Source organism: Tachyglossus aculeatus, chromosome 17 (genome assembly GCF_015852505.1).
Source record: "Tachyglossus aculeatus isolate mTacAcu1 chromosome 17, mTacAcu1.pri, whole genome shotgun sequence".
Lineage (NCBI taxonomy): Eukaryota > Metazoa > Chordata > Mammalia > Monotremata > Tachyglossidae > Tachyglossus > Tachyglossus aculeatus.
Genome location: NC_052082.1, coordinates 55,617,112 through 55,633,800, shown reverse-complemented (window position 1 = coordinate 55,633,800; position 16,689 = coordinate 55,617,112). Strand labels below are relative to the sequence as shown.

Genomic DNA, 16,689 nt, shown 5'->3' with positions numbered 1-16,689 from the left:
CGAGACCAATGGCAGCCTCCAAACAGACGTGAAGTCAGGAGCCGGGGTGCCCCCCGCCCTGCCAGTCAGCCCATAATCCCCCGTGCCTGCCTTAGGTCTCTGGGTTCAGTGTGGCTGCTTCTTCTAGGTTGAGACCTTCTGTCTCTACCCGCCGGGCCCACTCGCTTGGCGGCCTTGCTCTCCTTCACTTGTCGGAGGTAAGAAAATCGCTGCCCCCGCCAGAAAGCCCTCCTGAAAGCCCAGCACCAAGGGTAGTGATAGTACTTACTAAGTGTTTTCTACTTGCAGAGCACTGTGCTAAGCGTTGGGAGAGAAGGCCTAGGTGGGAGTTAAATGAGGTCCCTTCCCCTCGGGGCCAGGGGTGGGGGTGGCGGCTCGGCTCCCGGTCTAAGAATGGCCTGTGCCTTGTGTGGCTTTGGCTGTCCAGACTGTCCCCGTCGGGTTCGGGTGGGAGGATGTGAAGGAGAACCCGGGGGCCCCCGAAGCCTGTGCCTCCCCTGGGTGGAGGGAGGGAAGGAGGACCCCCGCGGTCCCCCAGCTGCCCGGATGAACCATTCCCCCGTCCCGCTCGTTCCCCCCAGATCATCAGCAACGTCCCGGCCGACAGCCTGCTCCGCACGGAGCGGCCCCCCAACAAGGAGATCCTGCGCTACTTCATTCGCCACAACGCCCTGCGGGCCGGCATGGGCGAGAACGCGCCCTGGGTGGTGGAAGACCAGCTGGTGAAGAAGTATTCCCTGCCCAGCAAATTCAGCGACTTCCTCCTCGACCCCTACAAGGTAAGCGGCCGGGGCGGCGCCGGTCCCGGGGGCCATCTGGGCCGCTTGGGGAAGAAGGGGAGGGACGCGGCTCCCGGGGTCTCCTTTAGTTCATCAGGGGCCCCGCAGGGGAGGGGCCGGAGTCTCTCTTGGGTCCAGGCCAGGAGAGAGAGAAAGGAGCGTGGTCCAGCCAAGGGGGATTCTGCATCTGCTAAGCTCAGGGACCAGACAAGAACCGCAGAACCTTTGCTACATCTACCCTAACGGTCTGAGGCCAGATTCCTTTGGAAAAGACCCCTCCGCCGACTCCGCTTGGGCCCGGGTGGGAGTGTTACGTTCGGGCTCAGCGGGAAGTTTTCCAGATGCGTTTGTGTCGTCCTTCGGATGTGATGCCCGAAGGGCAGAGAGTCCAGGGGCTGATCACACTCTGGGAGAGAGCAGGAACTGAGTCACCAAACTTGTTGGTAGTCTTTCTTCGCGAGGTTCATGACGGTGGCGCTTCCCGTTTCTCCCAAACGGCTGTGCTCCTGGAAGTGGGACTCTGGCCTGGGCCGGGTGGGAGGCGAGGGGCCGTTCGGCCCAGATCCGAGGACCGTGTCCCAAGACCACTCTTCCGGGAGGGAGAACTCAACCCCGGAATTCCCCCAAGGAGGAGGGGGTCCTGGAGTCTTTGGATTCTGGCGGCTCGCAGGCGCGGTCTCCTCTTTGATCCTGGGCGGGGACGGGCTGGGAGAGCTTTGCTTCTCTTCTGTGTCACAAGGGAGGGAAAGAATCCTCAGCTTCTGGAAGATTAACGGTCTGAGAGTGTTAGTGATCCTGAGGACGGATGGAGGAGTTGTTCCCAGGCTCCTGGAAGGTGGCATGTTGGCGGGCCTGGGACCACCTGCTGGATGGAGGGGTGGGGGCCGGCCCTGCCGATGGAATCATCCCATCTGTCCGGGTCAGGCACAGCCTCTACTTCTGGGTACTTGAGATCCCAGAAGGCGCGGGCTCCGAGGCAACCCGGCCAGCCAGAGCCTCTCCCGGGAGCTCGGGGGAGAGGCGGCTCTAACAAGCCCGGAGAACTCTGGATTCGCCGCCATTATCGCCCCCGGCGACTTACTCAACTTCCACCCTGCTGGGGCCAGGAAGCCGGACCCGCTCCCATTTAGCGCGGGCTTTCCCCGCCATCTTGGTCTGGGAACGGCCCATTGGAATTTCATCCGGGTGCCTCCCTCCCCGCACACCCCCGTCCACCATCCTTCCTCCTTCTCTACGTCCTCAGAGAAGCAGCGTGGCTTAGTGGATTGAGCACAGAGCTGGGGGTCAGAAGGACCTGGGTTCTAATCCAGTTGTCTGCTGTGTGACCTTGGGCAAGTCATTTCACTTCTCTGTATCTGTTACCTCCACTTTAAAGTAGGGATTAAGACTGTGAGCCCCAGGTGGGACGGGGACTGTGTCCAGCCCAATTTGTTCGTATCTACCCCAGCGCTTAATGCCTGGCACGTAGTAAACGTTTAACAAATGCCACAATAATGATTGTCATCATCATTATTATTAAGCTTGACCCACTCGCCCGCTGCGGAGCACACATCGCAGGACGCTTACTGCAAGACCCCGGTTTGGATCTGTGCTGCTCCACCTCGGTCTTGCCTCTTTCCTAGTTTGCTGGCCAGAGCAATCCCCCCCGGGAGGAGATTTGTGGGTGTGAATGTAGCGGTGTCTGGGGGAGCGGGTGAGGAAGGTCTCTAGCTAGGCTGGTGCTTTGGTCTCTCCAGAAACCGGTATCCCCGTCCCGAGCTCGCCCATCTTCCCCTTTCGTCGGTGACGGGGAGGGTGGGAGTGGGTGATTTGGGGGTTGAAATCCCCTAGACCCCACTTAGGGGCGAGAGAGCCTATCATCCCAGCCGGCGGCGGTGGTCTTAAACTGAAGCGGGAGCATAGTGAGCTCCAGCCTGGGAGGGGCAGGTGGGCCCCAAAACGGAACAAGAGCAAAGGCAAAGGAGGCCGAACCACTGGGTCGCGTTAGTGTCGACGGCGTGCGGTCTGGATTTTTCAGAAACAGCCCAGGACGGCCTCGAAAAACCCAAGCCTACCCTTGCCTTCCCGGGACGCCCAGTGGGCATAAGGCCAGCAGGTTTGCCTAGGGGCCACCGGGCAGAAGTTGGCGACTCTAGCAGGCCGAGGCACCCCTCTGGGCTATTTGGGAGCACCCACGCCACCCCCCTTTGGGGTGGCCAGGACCAAGCCAGGCCAGCGAGCTGCTTTTGCCTTTACGAGGCAGCTCCAGTGACTGCCCGCCCTCGGCCAGCCCTTTCTCCTCCAGCGGCAGAGGCGCCGCCGCAGCGGGATTTGAGACGGCAGCGGCGGCCGTGGTTCCCCAAGCCTCCAAGCAGCAGTAGGGAGCTCAACTGGGCATCCTCAGCCCTCCCCCGGCCTCTGGCAAGGTATCTTAGCTAGACTGCCAGCCCTGCCCCTGCCCAGGGCGACGGGCACGTTTTCACTAAGTGGGTGAATTCCTACTTAGACTTGGAGCCCCACGTGTGGGACAGGGACTGTGTCTGATCTAATTAACTTGTATCTACCCCGGCGCCTAGAACAGCGTTTGCCACACGGCACACAACAAGTACCGTAAGGAAGAAATTGTCACCCGCTCCTGTGCCGCGCACACGTCCCCTGGAGCCCCTCGCACGTGTCGGAATGTTCCCAAGAGCCAGAAAGGAGTTCAAGGGGAAGGTAGCCGCGGAGAGGGGGTGACTGGCCCGTTCGGGGAGAACAAGCCCACGGGGGTCCGGGGTGTGGGTCACATGTGGCCCCGATTTTGCAGTGGGCCACCTCTGCTCTGGGTTGGGGAGAAAACCCGGTGAAGAAGACAGTTTGGGTGTAGCTGACTTTAGCTCGGTCGTGCATTTTTTGGCTGTTTGTGTTATGTCTGAGTCTAGGATTTCCCCTAGGGTAATTCTCAGACTCTGGGGTAGGTGATCTTGCACCGCCCCGGAGTCCTCCCGTATTTCTTTCACCTGTTTATTTTTTCCACAAGGTATTCCCAGTTGCCGTCCAGGCGCTGGCCGCCATCAAACCGTCTTTTGAAGGTTTGTGTGCGGACAATGCAGGGCTGGTAGTTGAGAGATCCGGGTTCAAGGAGAGCCCAGTCGTTGAGCTGCCGAGTGACTTCAAGCAAGTCACCAAACCTCTCCGGGTTTCGGTCCCACTCCCGTAAAAGGGGGGTTGTGATTCCTGCCTCTCCCTCTCCTGCGGGGATGTTGGGCGGACCCACCAAGTTAGGTATTGTGAAAGCGTTCTGGGAAAACCAGAGCCGGGTGGGACTGAAGCTCGGCAGTCCGTCCGTCCGTGAACTCGTAGCATCCATTAAGCGCTTATTGTGTGCAGAGCGCTGGACTTAAGCACTTGGGAAAGAGGCCAGTACCACAGAGTTGGTAGACGCGGTCCCTGCCCTCAACGAGCGGGGGAGGAAGACACCGAAAATCAATCGGGGATCTGGACGCACGCGCCGTGGGGCCGAGTTCGGGGGAGGCCCGGAAGCCGTGGAGGAGCTGGACTCCCCGTGGTCATTCCTAGGGCCGGCGATCGATCGATCCATCAGTCAGTCAACCGATAGGATTTATCGAGTGCTTACTCTGGGCCCCCTAACTGTGTGCAGAGCGCTGTGCTGGGTGCTTGGGAGGTATAAGTTGGCAACATATATATATTCTATATATATAGAATCAGGTTGGACCCAGTCCCTGCCCTGCGTGAGGCTCACAGTCTCAATCCCCATTTTGCAGATGCGGTAACCGAGGCCCAGAGAGGCCAAGTGACATGCCCAAGGCCACACAGCAGACAAGTGGCGGAGCTGGGATTAAAACCCATGACCTTCCGACTCCCAGACCTGTACTCTGCTGTACTCTAAGTGAAGCAGCGTGGCTCAGTGGAAAGAGCCCGGGCTTTGGAGTCGGAGGTCGTGAGTTCAAATGCCGGCTCCGCCACTCGTCAGCTGTGTGACTTTGGGCAAGTCACTTCACTTCTCTGGGCCTCAGTTCCCTCATCTGTGGAATGGGGATGGAGACCGTGAGCCCCCTGTGGGACAACCTCATCACCTTGTAGCCTCCCCAGTGCTTAGAACAGTGCTTTGCACATAGTAAGTGCTTAATAAATGCCATTATTATTATTATTATTCTGTGGGCCTCAGTTCCCTCATCTGTAAAATGGGGATGAAGACCGTGAGCCCCCCGTGGGACAACCTCATCACCTTGTAACCTCCCCAGCGCTTAGAACAGTGCTTTGCACATAGTAAGCGCTTAATAAATGCCATTATTATTATTATTATTATTATTATTATTATTATTATTATTCCCCTTCGGCCCGGGCCGCCATGTTGCCGAGAGCGGTTTTCTTTTCTTGATGGAGCCGGCCAGCGAGGCTCCTGTTTTCGCCCCCAGCTGAGTGTGTGTGTGCGCGCTGAGTGCCCCGTGGGGGGGTGGGGCGGGGGGTGGGGCCCTCCGCACATAAGTGGTTTTATACTTTTTCAGATCCCCCCGTGTCCAGCCGCGCCGGCTCCCACCCGGCTGGGACCGCCCAGCATGCCCAATGCTGACACGATCCAGCTGCCGAAGACCTGGCTCGCCCGGGGGAGCCGGCCTGTTGGGAGGGGGTTGGGTGAGTCCATTTCTTTCATTTTTCCAGCTGTGTGGCTTGGCCAAGATCATCCCCTCCACGTGCAGGGGCCCCCCCCATCAGCCCCCCACCCCGCTCTTCCTCTCCCTCCCCCAGCCCCCTCTCTCCGACTCCCTTTTCCCGGCCGGGCCCACGGGCCGCTTCCTATCGGAAGCGGGGCCCGCCGGCTCGAGCGGGGTGGTCCGCGGGGCGGCCGCTCTCGCCCCCCGCTTCTGTCATGGAGTTTAGGGCCGGCTGGACCACACGGCACCCCGACTTCCCTCCAGGACACCCCAGCCTCCTCCGACCGCCCCCAGCCGTGTTCCAGGCAGGACTTAGAAGCAGGAGGAGAGAAGAAGTGGGGTGGGGTGGCCCGTTTGAAGAAGCTTCGTTGAATTAGACAAGTCACACCGACTCTAATGGCCTCTGTCTTGGGTTTTTTTCCTTTTGAATTTCCAAACGAAAAGCGACCCCACTGCTTGACCCGTAAAATGCCCCGACTCCCTCAATCCCGGAGAGTCCCCGATCATCATTCCAGCCCCCCCGGGGCGGTGGTATTTATTGAGCACCTGCCGTGTGCAGAGCACTGTCGTCGGCGTTTGGGGAGGGTGGAGTAGTTAGAAGACCCAATCCCTGTCCTCAAGGAGCTTATAATTCAGCAGGGGCTCCAGGCCCAAAATAGAAAAAGAGAATGAAAGGAGAATGGGTGTGTGGACCAATACGCGGTGTGGTGGCGAACGGAAGCCGACAGCGCGTGTGTGATCGAGGGCATCTAAACCCTGCCTGTGGCAGTTGGGAGGCTGTGGCCTGAGAGAAGACGGATGGAGGAGGTGGGATTTCCGGAGGGCTTTGGAGATGCGGGGCGGGGAGCTGGGGTCCTGTGGGTTTCAAGCAGGGAGGGAGCAAGGGATGGGAGGCGGGAGAGTGAAGAACGAAGCTCGGTGAGAAGGTGGGATTGAGGAATAATATAATAATGACGATGGGATTTGTTAAGCACTGCCTATGTGTCAAGCATTGTGCCGGGGTAGATGTAATCAGGTTAGACGCAGTTCCTGTCCCACATGGGGCTCCCAGTCTTAATCCCCATTTTACAGATGAGGGAACTGAAGCCCAGTGAAGTGACTTGCCCAAGGTCACACAGCAGACACGTGGCGGAGCCGGGATTAGAACTCAGGTCTTTCTCACCCCCAGGCCTGGGCCTGGGCTCTATCTATCACGCTGGGGTTGAGTGGGAAAAGGGAGTGGATGAGGAACAGGGTGAGAGCCAAGGGAGGGATGGTCCTATGGGACAAGGTGATCGCAATCTTTAGGGCCCAAGAGTGGAGGGAGAGGAATGTTTTGGGGGGAGCGGATTTTGTTGGGATGGCTTGTTGGCCCCCCTGGGCTAGGGCCTGTGCCATCGCTGTCCTCGCTGGTTAGGGAGAGAAGCAGGCTGCAAAACAGTAAGCGCTCTCTTCCCGTCCTCTCTGTGGTCAGACCGTCTTTCCTACTTGTCGGATTCCGGGCGTGTCCATTTGGACGTTAAGGTGAACGGGGCTTCCTCAGGTGACCAAAGGAGTGAGGGGCACCCGCCGTTTGAGGGTGTGCAGGGAGGGAGGGAGGGAGGGTGGGCTTGGCCCTTCTCCACCCTGCGGATGTGTCGGGGGAGGTCTCCCGGCAAGCCCTGGAGAAGCCAAACCGATCTCGGGGCGCGGAGTTGGGTGGCGTGTGCTCCGAAGCCCGACCGGGTGTCGGCGAGCCCCACCCAGGAGCTGGACCGGGCAGGGGTGGCGGGCTCCGTTGCCCCCACATCCAGCCCCAGAGAATCTGCCCGGGGGAGGGTTAGGGTCCCAAAAGAGGCGGGGGGCCGGGCGGCCCTGCGGAAAGGCCCGAGCGTGGGCCGACAGGATCGGGTTCGCATTGCATACGAAGAGCCCGAGCGCCGTTGGCTGGGTGGCAGGATGCCCAGCCGCCTGTTCCTCCCCAGTCCACATCCTCTCACCCTCTCTCTGTGGGAAGGAAGGTCTCTTCGCCCGGTGGATTTTCCACAAATTGGTCGCGAGGGTCGGGGGAAGCTCCCCGCCCAAGAGAGCCTGCCCGCCTACACCGCCGTCAGAGGCCAGCGGCGGGGCTCACCTGGTGACGGCTGGACTTGGCCCCCGGCGGGAGGGGAGTTGGTTGATCTCCGGGGATGGAGGGAGGCGGTGTTCTCTAGGTCCCACCCCTTGCCCTTCAACTCATTCTCCTCCCTCCTTCCCCCCCCCCCCCCAAAACTACCCCAGAAATTAGGGGCTGGGGGGAGAAGAGGGGCAGCCTCTGGGGCCAAGGCCCACAGGAACACTTCTGAACGAAGCCCTCGAGTTTGGGGCCGCCGCTGAGGAGCTCGTGGGGGCGGGGCCGACGGGCTGATTCTGGGAGAGGACGGGGCCGGGGCAGATGTGGGGAGGAGAGGGGCTCCTCTTCTGGTCCCTGGACAACTGCCCCTCTCACTCTTCCCTCACTGCTGCAACCAGTAACGCACTCCGGGGCGGTGTGCCGAGCCGGGCCCTGGCCAGGGGTTAGGGGGTGGGACTCACCTCTGGACACCCAGCAGGACAGAGGGTTTGCCGTCCCGGGGCCCCCACGGTCACTGGCTGAGCCCGATCGACCAGCCGCAAGGAGCCTCGTCTTCTCAGTCGGTCAGGGTATTCCCCGTCACTACCCCGCCACGTTCGGTCTCCCGTCACGCCAACGGGCACGAGCCCACACCGTACCTTAGAGACGTCCTAGGCGTCGCTTTGTGAAAGGGAGAGCCGGCCCCTGCCAGGGGCTCCAGGGCTGCGTTTAAAACGGGGCGGAGGGGGTGGGGTGTGAACTTGGGGATGGGAGAGGCAGAGGCTTCGGGAAAGAAAGGGGCAGGGGATGTGTCTGCTAATTCTTTCGTATCACACTCTCTCAAGTGCTTAGCACAGTGCTCTGCACATAGTAAGCCCTTAATAAATACCACTGACTGATAGATGGAGAGAGAAGCAAAAGAATAAAAGAAAGACCCCACACACACACACCCCCGCAACCGCTCCCCACCCCTCAAATGCTGTGCCGTTGAGGTAGGGGCAAAACAGGTGCCCAGCTCCCACCCACCCCTTCTGAGGAGTCGGCTGCTCTTCTCCTCCTCTTCTTCCTCCCCCACGCCCAGCAAGGGGCGAGGAATGGAGCTGCCTTCAGGCTCTGAGGGTCTAGGTGAGGTAGCCGTGGCTCCGTGGCCAGTGATGGGGATGTCTTCCCCTCCGCCCCCACATACGCCGCTGACTCACAGAGTGGGCATCTGGTCTCCCCTTGACTGAGCGCCCCCAGAAACTTGGCTCCAAGGCCTCTGCTTACCAACGGACTGCTTCCTCCCTGCCATCCTCTTCGAAGAGGGCAGTGGTGGTGGCCATCTTGGGGAAGATGCCCACGTAACGCCCTTCTGAATTTTGTTTGTTCTGCTTTCTCCACACGGGACGAACCGGAGGCCTCACCAGAGCCCTCACTGTGAGCCCTAGGGCGGGAGTAATAATATTAGTTATAATGATCGTGGGGCTTGTGAAGCTTTTACTCTGGACCGAGAATCGTCGTAAGCGCCGAGGTAGATCTGGGGTGATCAGATCGGACACAGTCCCTGCCCGACTCTGGGTGTACCATCGGAATGGGAGGGAGAACGGGGAGGGAGATCGGGGATCGACCTCCCTCCCCCACCCCCCCGTTCTTAACAGCTGAGGAAACCGAGTTGCGGACAAGTGAAGTGAGATGACCTTGGTTGCACAGCATACAAGTGGTGGAGCCAGGATTAGAACCCACTTCCAGGCTTGGACTCTTACCATTAGGCCACTCTGCTTCTCTTAACTCAAGCGGGGTGCCCTGGCACCCATGGGCATAGGGGTGATTGATTGCACTCCCGTCCCAGAGCCCGATGCCGAGACCGTGGAGAGGGTGAGAGAACAGAGCTGGTCCTTGAGGAACTTCCAGTATAGTGGGAGGCGAGGCCAGCACAACCGCTCGCCCGGTCACGTGCCCGACCGACCTCTTTTTGTGCCTGATGGGTTGATTCATCCATCTCTAGGGGATGAGACCCGGTGCCCGCCTGCCCTCAGAGGGCCTCCGGTCTAACGCGGGCCGCGGGTAGCTGTCGTTGGCTTTTGTCGAGGAGGCCGAAACGAGACTCGCAAGTCGCTGAAAGGTGTAGTGAGTGAAGTGGAGAGGTTGCAAGTAGGAGGAGTGATTGAACTGGTGATGTGAAGGCTGGATGTGGGTGGTTGTGGGCGGCGGAGGGGCGGATGTGTGTGACACAAATCCGAGCTAGTAGGGTGCCGCGCTCCCCCCCCCCCCCCCCGCCCCCAACTGCCGCCGCTCCCCCAGCCCGCTTCCCGTCGACTAACCGGGGCCTCGTCTTTTCCCGTTCCAGTACATGACCCTCAACCCTTCGGCCAAGAGGAAGAGCGTCGGCTCCCCCGACCGGAAGCCCTCCAAGAAGCCCAAGGCGGACGGCTCTTCGGTGGGCCCGCCCCTGAGCCCCTCCCTCTGGTGCCACGTGCACCTGAAGAAGTCTCTGAACGGCTCCCCCCTCAAGCTGAAGAACTCCAAGACCCCCAAGACCCCCGAGGAGCAGTTGGAGGAGATGATGCAGATGATGTCCCCGAGCAAGCTGGGCGCCAGCTTCCCCGGGGCCAAGAAGGGCCCGCCGGCGGCCAGGAGGCTCGGGAGGGGCGGCGGGGACAAGGCCCCGAAGGCCAGGGGCCGGGCCAAGGGGGTCCTGAACGGGCAGAAGTCCCCGGCGGGCAAGGGCCGGTCCCCCAGAAAGGGGCCCAAGGGCCCGAAGACGAAGCTGAAGCAGATGACCCTGCTGGACATGGCCAAAGGGACCCCGAAGGTGGCGCGGGGGCCCCGGGGCGCGGGGGGGACGCCCCGCTCGGCCAGCCGGCCCAAGCAGCTGCCCGCCGCGGCGCTCCACCTGATCGCCTACTACAAGGAGAACAAGGACCGGGAGGACAAGAAGGGGGCCCTGTCGTGCGTCATCTCCAAGACGGCCCGCCTGCTGTCCAGCGAGGACCGGGCCCGGCTGCCCGAGGAGCTGCGGGGCCTGGTGCAGAAGCGCTTCGAGCTCCTGGAGCACCGCAAGCGCTGGGCCTCCATGTCCCAGGAGCAGCGCAAGGACTACCTGCGCAAGAAGCGCGAGGAGCTGAAGGAGAAGCTGAAGGCCAAGGCCCGGGAGCGGCGCGAGAGGGAGCTGCTGGAGAAGCTGGAGAAGCAGCGGCGCTACGAGGACCAGGAGCTGAGCGGCCGGAGCCTGCCGGCCTTCCGCCTGGTGGACACCCCGGAGGGCCTGCCCAACACCCTCTTCGGGGACGTGGCCATGGTGGTGGAGTTCCTCAGCTGCTACTCGGGGCTGCTGCTGCCCGACGCCCAGTACCCCGTCACGGCCGTGTCCCTCATGGAGGCCCTGAGCGCCGACAAGGGCGGCTTCCTCTACCTGAACCGGGCCCTGGTGGTCCTGCTGCAGACCCTGCTGCAGGACGAGATCGCCGAGGACTACGCCGAGCTGGGCATGAGGCTGTCGGAGATCCCCCTCACCCTGCACTCGGTCTCGGAGCTGGTGCGCCTCTGCCTGCGCCGCTCCGACGTGCAGGAGGACGACGAGGAGGAGGAAGAGGAGGAGGGCGGCAGCCGGGGCTCGGAACCCGGCCCCCAGGGCCAGGGGGCCGCCTGCCCCGAGGACCACGAGGTGCGGGACGAGTCCCTGGAGAAGCTGGAGACCTCCGAGTTCTTTGAGCTGTCGGCGCGGGAGAAGCTGCAGATCCTGGCCGCCCTCTGCCACCGCATCCTCATGACCTACTCGGTGCAGGACCACATGGAGGCCAAGCAGCAGGCCTCCGCCGGCCTCTGGAAGGAGCGGCTGGCCGTGCTCAAGGAGGAGAACGACCGCAAGCGGGCCGAGAAGCAGCGGCGCCGGGAGCTGGAGGCCAAGAGCCGGGAGGGCGGCAAGGACGACGACGACGGCCCGGCCCGCCCCGACCGCAAGAGGGAGGCGGCCGGGCCCGACCCCGCCGGGGAGGCCGAGCCCGACGACATGATCAGCGCCGTCAAGAGCCGGAGGCTGCTGGCCATCCGGGCCAAGAAGGAGCGGGAGCTCCGGGAGCGGCAGATGAGAGGTCGGGGCCCGGGGGCCGGGAGGGTCGGGCCGGGGGCCGGGAGGGCCGGGCCACGGGCGGGAGGGACCGGGGGAGGACTGTCAGCCACTGAGGCGAGCCCACACGGGGAGGCCACCGACCCGACCCGTCTGGGTGCGGGCGGGTGGCTTTCTGTCTGAGATGTACTGGGTGGACGGTCTTATATATATATATATATACACACACACACACACATATATAGGTATATATATATACACCTTTATACCTTTATGTATATATACAGGTATATATATATACCTTTTCCCTACCCGAAGCCAGACACTGAATTCCCCAGCCCTCCCCCGGCACCTTCTCTTACCCCCAGACCTGGTGACCCCAGTGTCTCTGACCTCTCCTCGCCAGACCCGCCCTCACAGCAGCATCTCTGATCTTTCTTCTTTCCCCACCTCACCCCACCCCATTTCCCGGGGCCGTCTGGCTGGCTGGCTGGCTTCCGCTGCTTCTCAGTTTCCCGTTTCCCCCGGTGTGCTCTCAGGGAGCTCTTTGTTATCCACCCGTACTCTTCCTTTCCCCGGCTCCCGTCCCCTTTGTCAGCAAACCGTCCCGCTCTGCTCTCCCCCGACTCCCTGGAGTTCCCTGTCCTGTCCACGCCTCTCCTCTTCCTTAGGATTTTAAATACCATCTTTTAGGCCTCCTTTTTCCAGGCCCTCGATTCTCCCCACCTCCCCCATTGGTGAGAACCGAGTCACCACTATCTGTTTTAATCGACCTCTCCCGTCTACTGAATCGACACTCAGGCCGGCAGACGGATTTCAGCGAGAAAGCGACCGGTCGTTTTGTTGACCAGAAGCTATCTGGTCTTCAGGCCCTAAGGTTCAGCAGAATCCCATTAGATTGGAGTGTGGGGATGCTGGAAATCCCCTTTCTCCAGAAAGTCTGGCTTCGGGGTCACCGTCACCCAGCCCCACTCTCTTGGGTGCCCTGCCTCCCCAGTGGGGAGGGATTTCTGTCTCTCCGGCCCCCCCTGCTCCTGCCGCCTCTCTGGGATCTGTCTCTGCTTCTCCCGGACGAGCCATCAATCCAGCGACTCTGGTCCTAAACCGTGAGCGTCTTAATGGGATCTTAGCGTACATTTGAATAGACTCCTTTTCTTGGTAGGATGAGAAACGGTGTTGGGTGGGGGCGCGAGGGACCTGCAAGGTGGATGGATGTTTCTCCCTGGAGGAAACGGGAAAGGGAAGATTCTCTCCGAGAGCCCCGGAGTTGGAATTGTGGATCAGTCGTCTGGATTTGCGTGCACGACAGCTGCCCCAATTCCCCAACCCATCCGCGCGCTGGGGCTCCTACCCGTTTCCATCGGGGGGTCGGGGAGAAGCCGGCTGACGCGGCCACTTTGGGTCTTTTAACAGTGAAACTCGAGCGTGAGGCCGAAGAGGAGAGGATCCGGAGGCATAAGGCCGCCGCCGAGAAGACCTTCCAGGAGGGCATAGCCAAGGCCAAGCTGGTGATGCGCAGGACGCCCATTGGGACGGACCGTAATCACAACAGGTAGCGCCCTAGCCCCTCTGCCCCTCGGGGCACCGTCTTGGGGGCGGCCTGGGGCGAATCCTATCGAGAAATGTAGAGGACCCACTTGGCTCCCAAATCTTCCGAAAACGGGCAGAGAGGGTGGCGGTGGCCTGGGGCGGAGATCGCCCTTCACTTGGGCCTCCGCCCAGGCTCCCCGCCACCTCCTGGGCTTCTGGGCTCGGCCACACCTGTGGTTTAGATCTTTTTTGGCCTCCCTGTCGGCCGGCCGGAGGCTCCCTGGGGTTGCGGGAGCCGCTCCTCCGGCACGAGCCCGTCCCCGCGTTCCCGGCACGGGGCGGCCACGCTGAGCGGGGCGTCCTTTGCAGGTACTGGCTGTTCTCCGACGAAGTGCCCGGACTGTTCATCGAGAAGGGCTGGGTCCACGACGGCATAGACTACCGCTTCGCCCTCCCCCGCGGTCAGCGGGCCTCTACCGACTCCGACAATGACGACGACTGCCATCCGCGGGGTGAGGGGCTGCCTCGCCTCTCCGGGGGTTTAGTTTGGGGGGAGCCCAGTCGGACCCTGGCGGCTTCCCCGGTTTCGGGTGGGTAGGGCGGGGGAGGCGCAGAACTCCCGTCTTGTGCTCTCCAAAGCACCGACCCGGGGGTGCCTCCGGCTCTTCCCGAGTGACTTTTCCGGGTGAACGGTTGCTGGGGGAGTAGAAGCAGGCCCTTCTCCACCCTTGCCTTCCCCTTGCTCCTCCTCCTCCTCCTCTCCGGCATGTATCTGGCAGCAGCAGCCCAGCAGACTTCTCTCATCTTGGCTTTGGCCTGGGAAGCCGTTCTGCCCCCTAAACTGTAATCTCTTAGTGGGCAGGAAACGTGTCTACCACCTCTGTTAGATTGTACTCTCCCAAGCGCTTAGTACAGTGCTCTGCATCCAGTAAGCGCTCAGTAATTACCGTCGATTGATTTTTTTCATCCTCTCCAAGTCTCTCGCAAATCTCTTGTAGGCAGGAAAGCCGCCCTCAGCCTAAACAGTCAGCACGGAGCCACAGCCGAAACCCACATCGAGACGACCGTACCCAACCAGGGCCAGAACCTCTGGTAACGTGGCTAACGTGGCTCCCGGCCACCACGTCCGCCGCCTTCTCTTCCTCCTCCTCTTCCTCTTTGAGCCCCTGCCAAAGGCAGAGTGTCCTGCTGGGGGGGTCGTGGGACAGGAGGGTGCATAGAGAAGTTTGGGGCTTCATCTCCGTCCTCTAGGAGCTTATTACGGTCCAAGGGGTGGTGGTTCCTCTTCCTCCGTCCCCTTAGTCCCTTGTAGAGAAGTGTTGGCGCCTGGGCCCGCCTTCAGTTCCGCCGGCTCGGGTCCCCGTTCTGCAGGTTTCTCTGCGACAGCCAGAAGGAGCTGGACGAGCTGCTGAGCTGCCTCCACCCTCAGGGAGTCCGGGAGAGCCAGCTGAAGGAGAGGCTGCAGAAGAGGTAACGGTTCTACTAGCCACACGCGCTGTCAATCAATCAATCAATCAATCAATCGTATTTATTGAGCGCTTACTATGTGCAGAGCACTGTACTAAGCGCTTGGGAAGTCCAAGTTGGCAACACATAGAGACAGTCCCTACCCAACAGTGGCCTCACAGTCTAAAAGGGGGAGACAGAGAACAGAACCAAACATACCAAAAAAATAAAATAAATAGGATAGAAATGTACAAGTAAAATAAATAAATAAATAAATAAATAGAGTAATAAATATGTACAACCATATATACATATATACAGGTGCTGTGGGGAAGGGAAGGAGGTAAGATGGGGGGATGGAGAGGGGGACGAGGGGGAGAGGAGGGAAGGGGCTCAGTCTGGGAAGGCCTCCTGGAGGAGGTGAGCTCTCAGCAGGGCCTTGAAGGGAGGAAGAGAGCTAGCTTGGCGGAGGGGCAGAGGGATTGGGGGCATTCCAGGCCCGGGGGATGACGTGGGCCGGGGGTCGACGGCGGGACAGGCGAGAACGAGGTACGGGGAGGAGATTAGCGGTGGAGGAGCGGAGGGTGCGGGCTGGGCTGGAGAAGGAGAGAAGGGAGGTGAGGTAGGAGGGGGCGAGGTGATGGACAGCCTTGAAGCCCAGGGTGAGGAGTTTCTGCCTGATGCGCAGATTGATTGTCCCGGCTCCGCCTGTCTGGTCGGCGGCCCCGCGGTCCTGCTCTGAGACCCCTCCCCCCCCGCCTCCGGGGATGTGGGCCGGCCCCGGCTCGGCCCAAGCGGGCACTCCCCCGGAATCCCGGGTCGGTTATGGGATTGTCCGCTCTCGAGGGCCGAGGTTCGAAGGCCCTTCCCTTTGACTTGGGCAGGTACCAGGACATCACCCATTCGATCCACCTGGCTCGGAAGCAGAACCTGGGCCTCAAGTCCTGCGACGGCAACCAGGAGCTCCTGAGCTTCCTGCGCAGCGATCTCATCGAGGTGGCCACCCGCCTGCAGAAGGGTGGGCTCGGCTACGTGGACGAGACGTCCGAGTTTGAAGCCAGGGTGAGAACCCGGGGCGATGTTCTCGCCCGCCCGCCCTGGGGACCCCGACGGCGGGGCCGTCCGGCCGCGACTCACTTCCACCCGCCACCCCGTAGCACCCACTCGGGTGGGGCGAGGCCGGACCCTAAGGCGCCGGGCGCCTGGTGTCTGTCCCCTAGCATGGCTCGGTCGGTCCGAGCCGTTGTCCCACGCACTCTCTGTTCATTCAGGCACAGGGATGGAGGGCTGTGGGGGTGGGGGGGCAGAGAAAAGAAGTTCTAAATGACCTTGCCGAGACCCTTCAGGGTCGACGGGCTGCCGTCAGGTCAGATCTGGGAGGGGACGCCGCTCTCCCGAGCGCCGCGTCCAGCGCCCTGCCCAGCGTAAGGGCTCGATCGGTGGGCTGGTCGAGGTTGACCCGCCCATGACGTGGCCTCCCGCAGGTGTTCTCTCTGGAGAGTCTGAAGGACTTCGGGGAGTGTGTGATCTCCCTCCAGGCCAGCGTCATCAAAAAATTCCTGCAAGGCTTCATGGCCCCCAAACAGAAGAGGAGGAAACACCAAGGGGAGGATTCGGTGGCCAAGACCGAGGAAGTGGACGAGGAGAAGAAGATGGCAGAGGAGGCAAAGGTATCGGACTTGGCCCCGAGATGGCCGTCGGCCCCCGAGGTCTCCGGGAGTGCCGCGTTGGGGGATTGACCCCTGCGGGGGTCTGGGCACCTGCCCCTGAAGAGCTGGGCCGGGATGGCCTCGCCCTGCCCCGCGGGGTCCCGGGCCTTTTCTCTCCCCTTCCCTCCACCCTGACCTCCACAGGCTGTACCTTTTCACTGGTGCCTCTGCCATCGCCACCACCGACCACCTCGGCTTGCTCTCTCCCTCCTCCCTTTCTTCCTTAAACCTTTTTTTTTCTTCCTCTTCCTCCAGCTCCTCCCAATCCATCAAACTGTTTAATCCGTGGGGCCCGGGCAGGCTCCCTCCCACCCCTCGCCAGTACTCTCAGTCAATCAATCAGTGGTATTTATTGAGCACTTACTATGTGCAGAGCACCGTGCTAAGCGTTTGGGAGAATACAGTACAGCAGAATTAGCCGACAGGTTCCCTACCCATAGCGAGCTTGCAGACTGGAGGACTGTACTGTCTGTTTTGGTGTGTGTGTGTGTCTCAC

General features: G+C 61.3%; 1 protein-coding gene across 3 annotated transcripts in view; it reads left to right on the top strand.

The window, feature by feature from the left end:
* BAZ1B (bromodomain adjacent to zinc finger domain 1B) overlaps positions 1 to 16,689 on the top strand; it is a 42,218-nt gene that overhangs the window by 17,283 nt on the left and 8,246 nt on the right. For 2 of the 3 annotated variants that reach the window (XM_038759182.1, XM_038759183.1), the window contains exons 6-13: positions 582 to 779; positions 9,790 to 11,533; positions 12,922 to 13,060; positions 13,408 to 13,550; positions 14,037 to 14,130; positions 14,410 to 14,508; positions 15,369 to 15,546; positions 15,969 to 16,154. In XM_038759182.1, the coding sequence (XP_038615110.1) occupies positions 582 to 779; positions 9,790 to 11,533; positions 12,922 to 13,060; positions 13,408 to 13,550; positions 14,037 to 14,130; positions 14,410 to 14,508; positions 15,369 to 15,546; positions 15,969 to 16,154 (2,781 nt within the window). Of the gene's footprint in view, positions 1 to 581; positions 780 to 5,266; positions 5,394 to 9,789; positions 11,534 to 12,921; positions 13,061 to 13,407; positions 13,551 to 14,036; positions 14,131 to 14,409; positions 14,509 to 15,368; positions 15,547 to 15,968; positions 16,155 to 16,689 lie in introns of those variants that run through there. The other variant, XM_038759184.1, reaches the window with a different exon arrangement.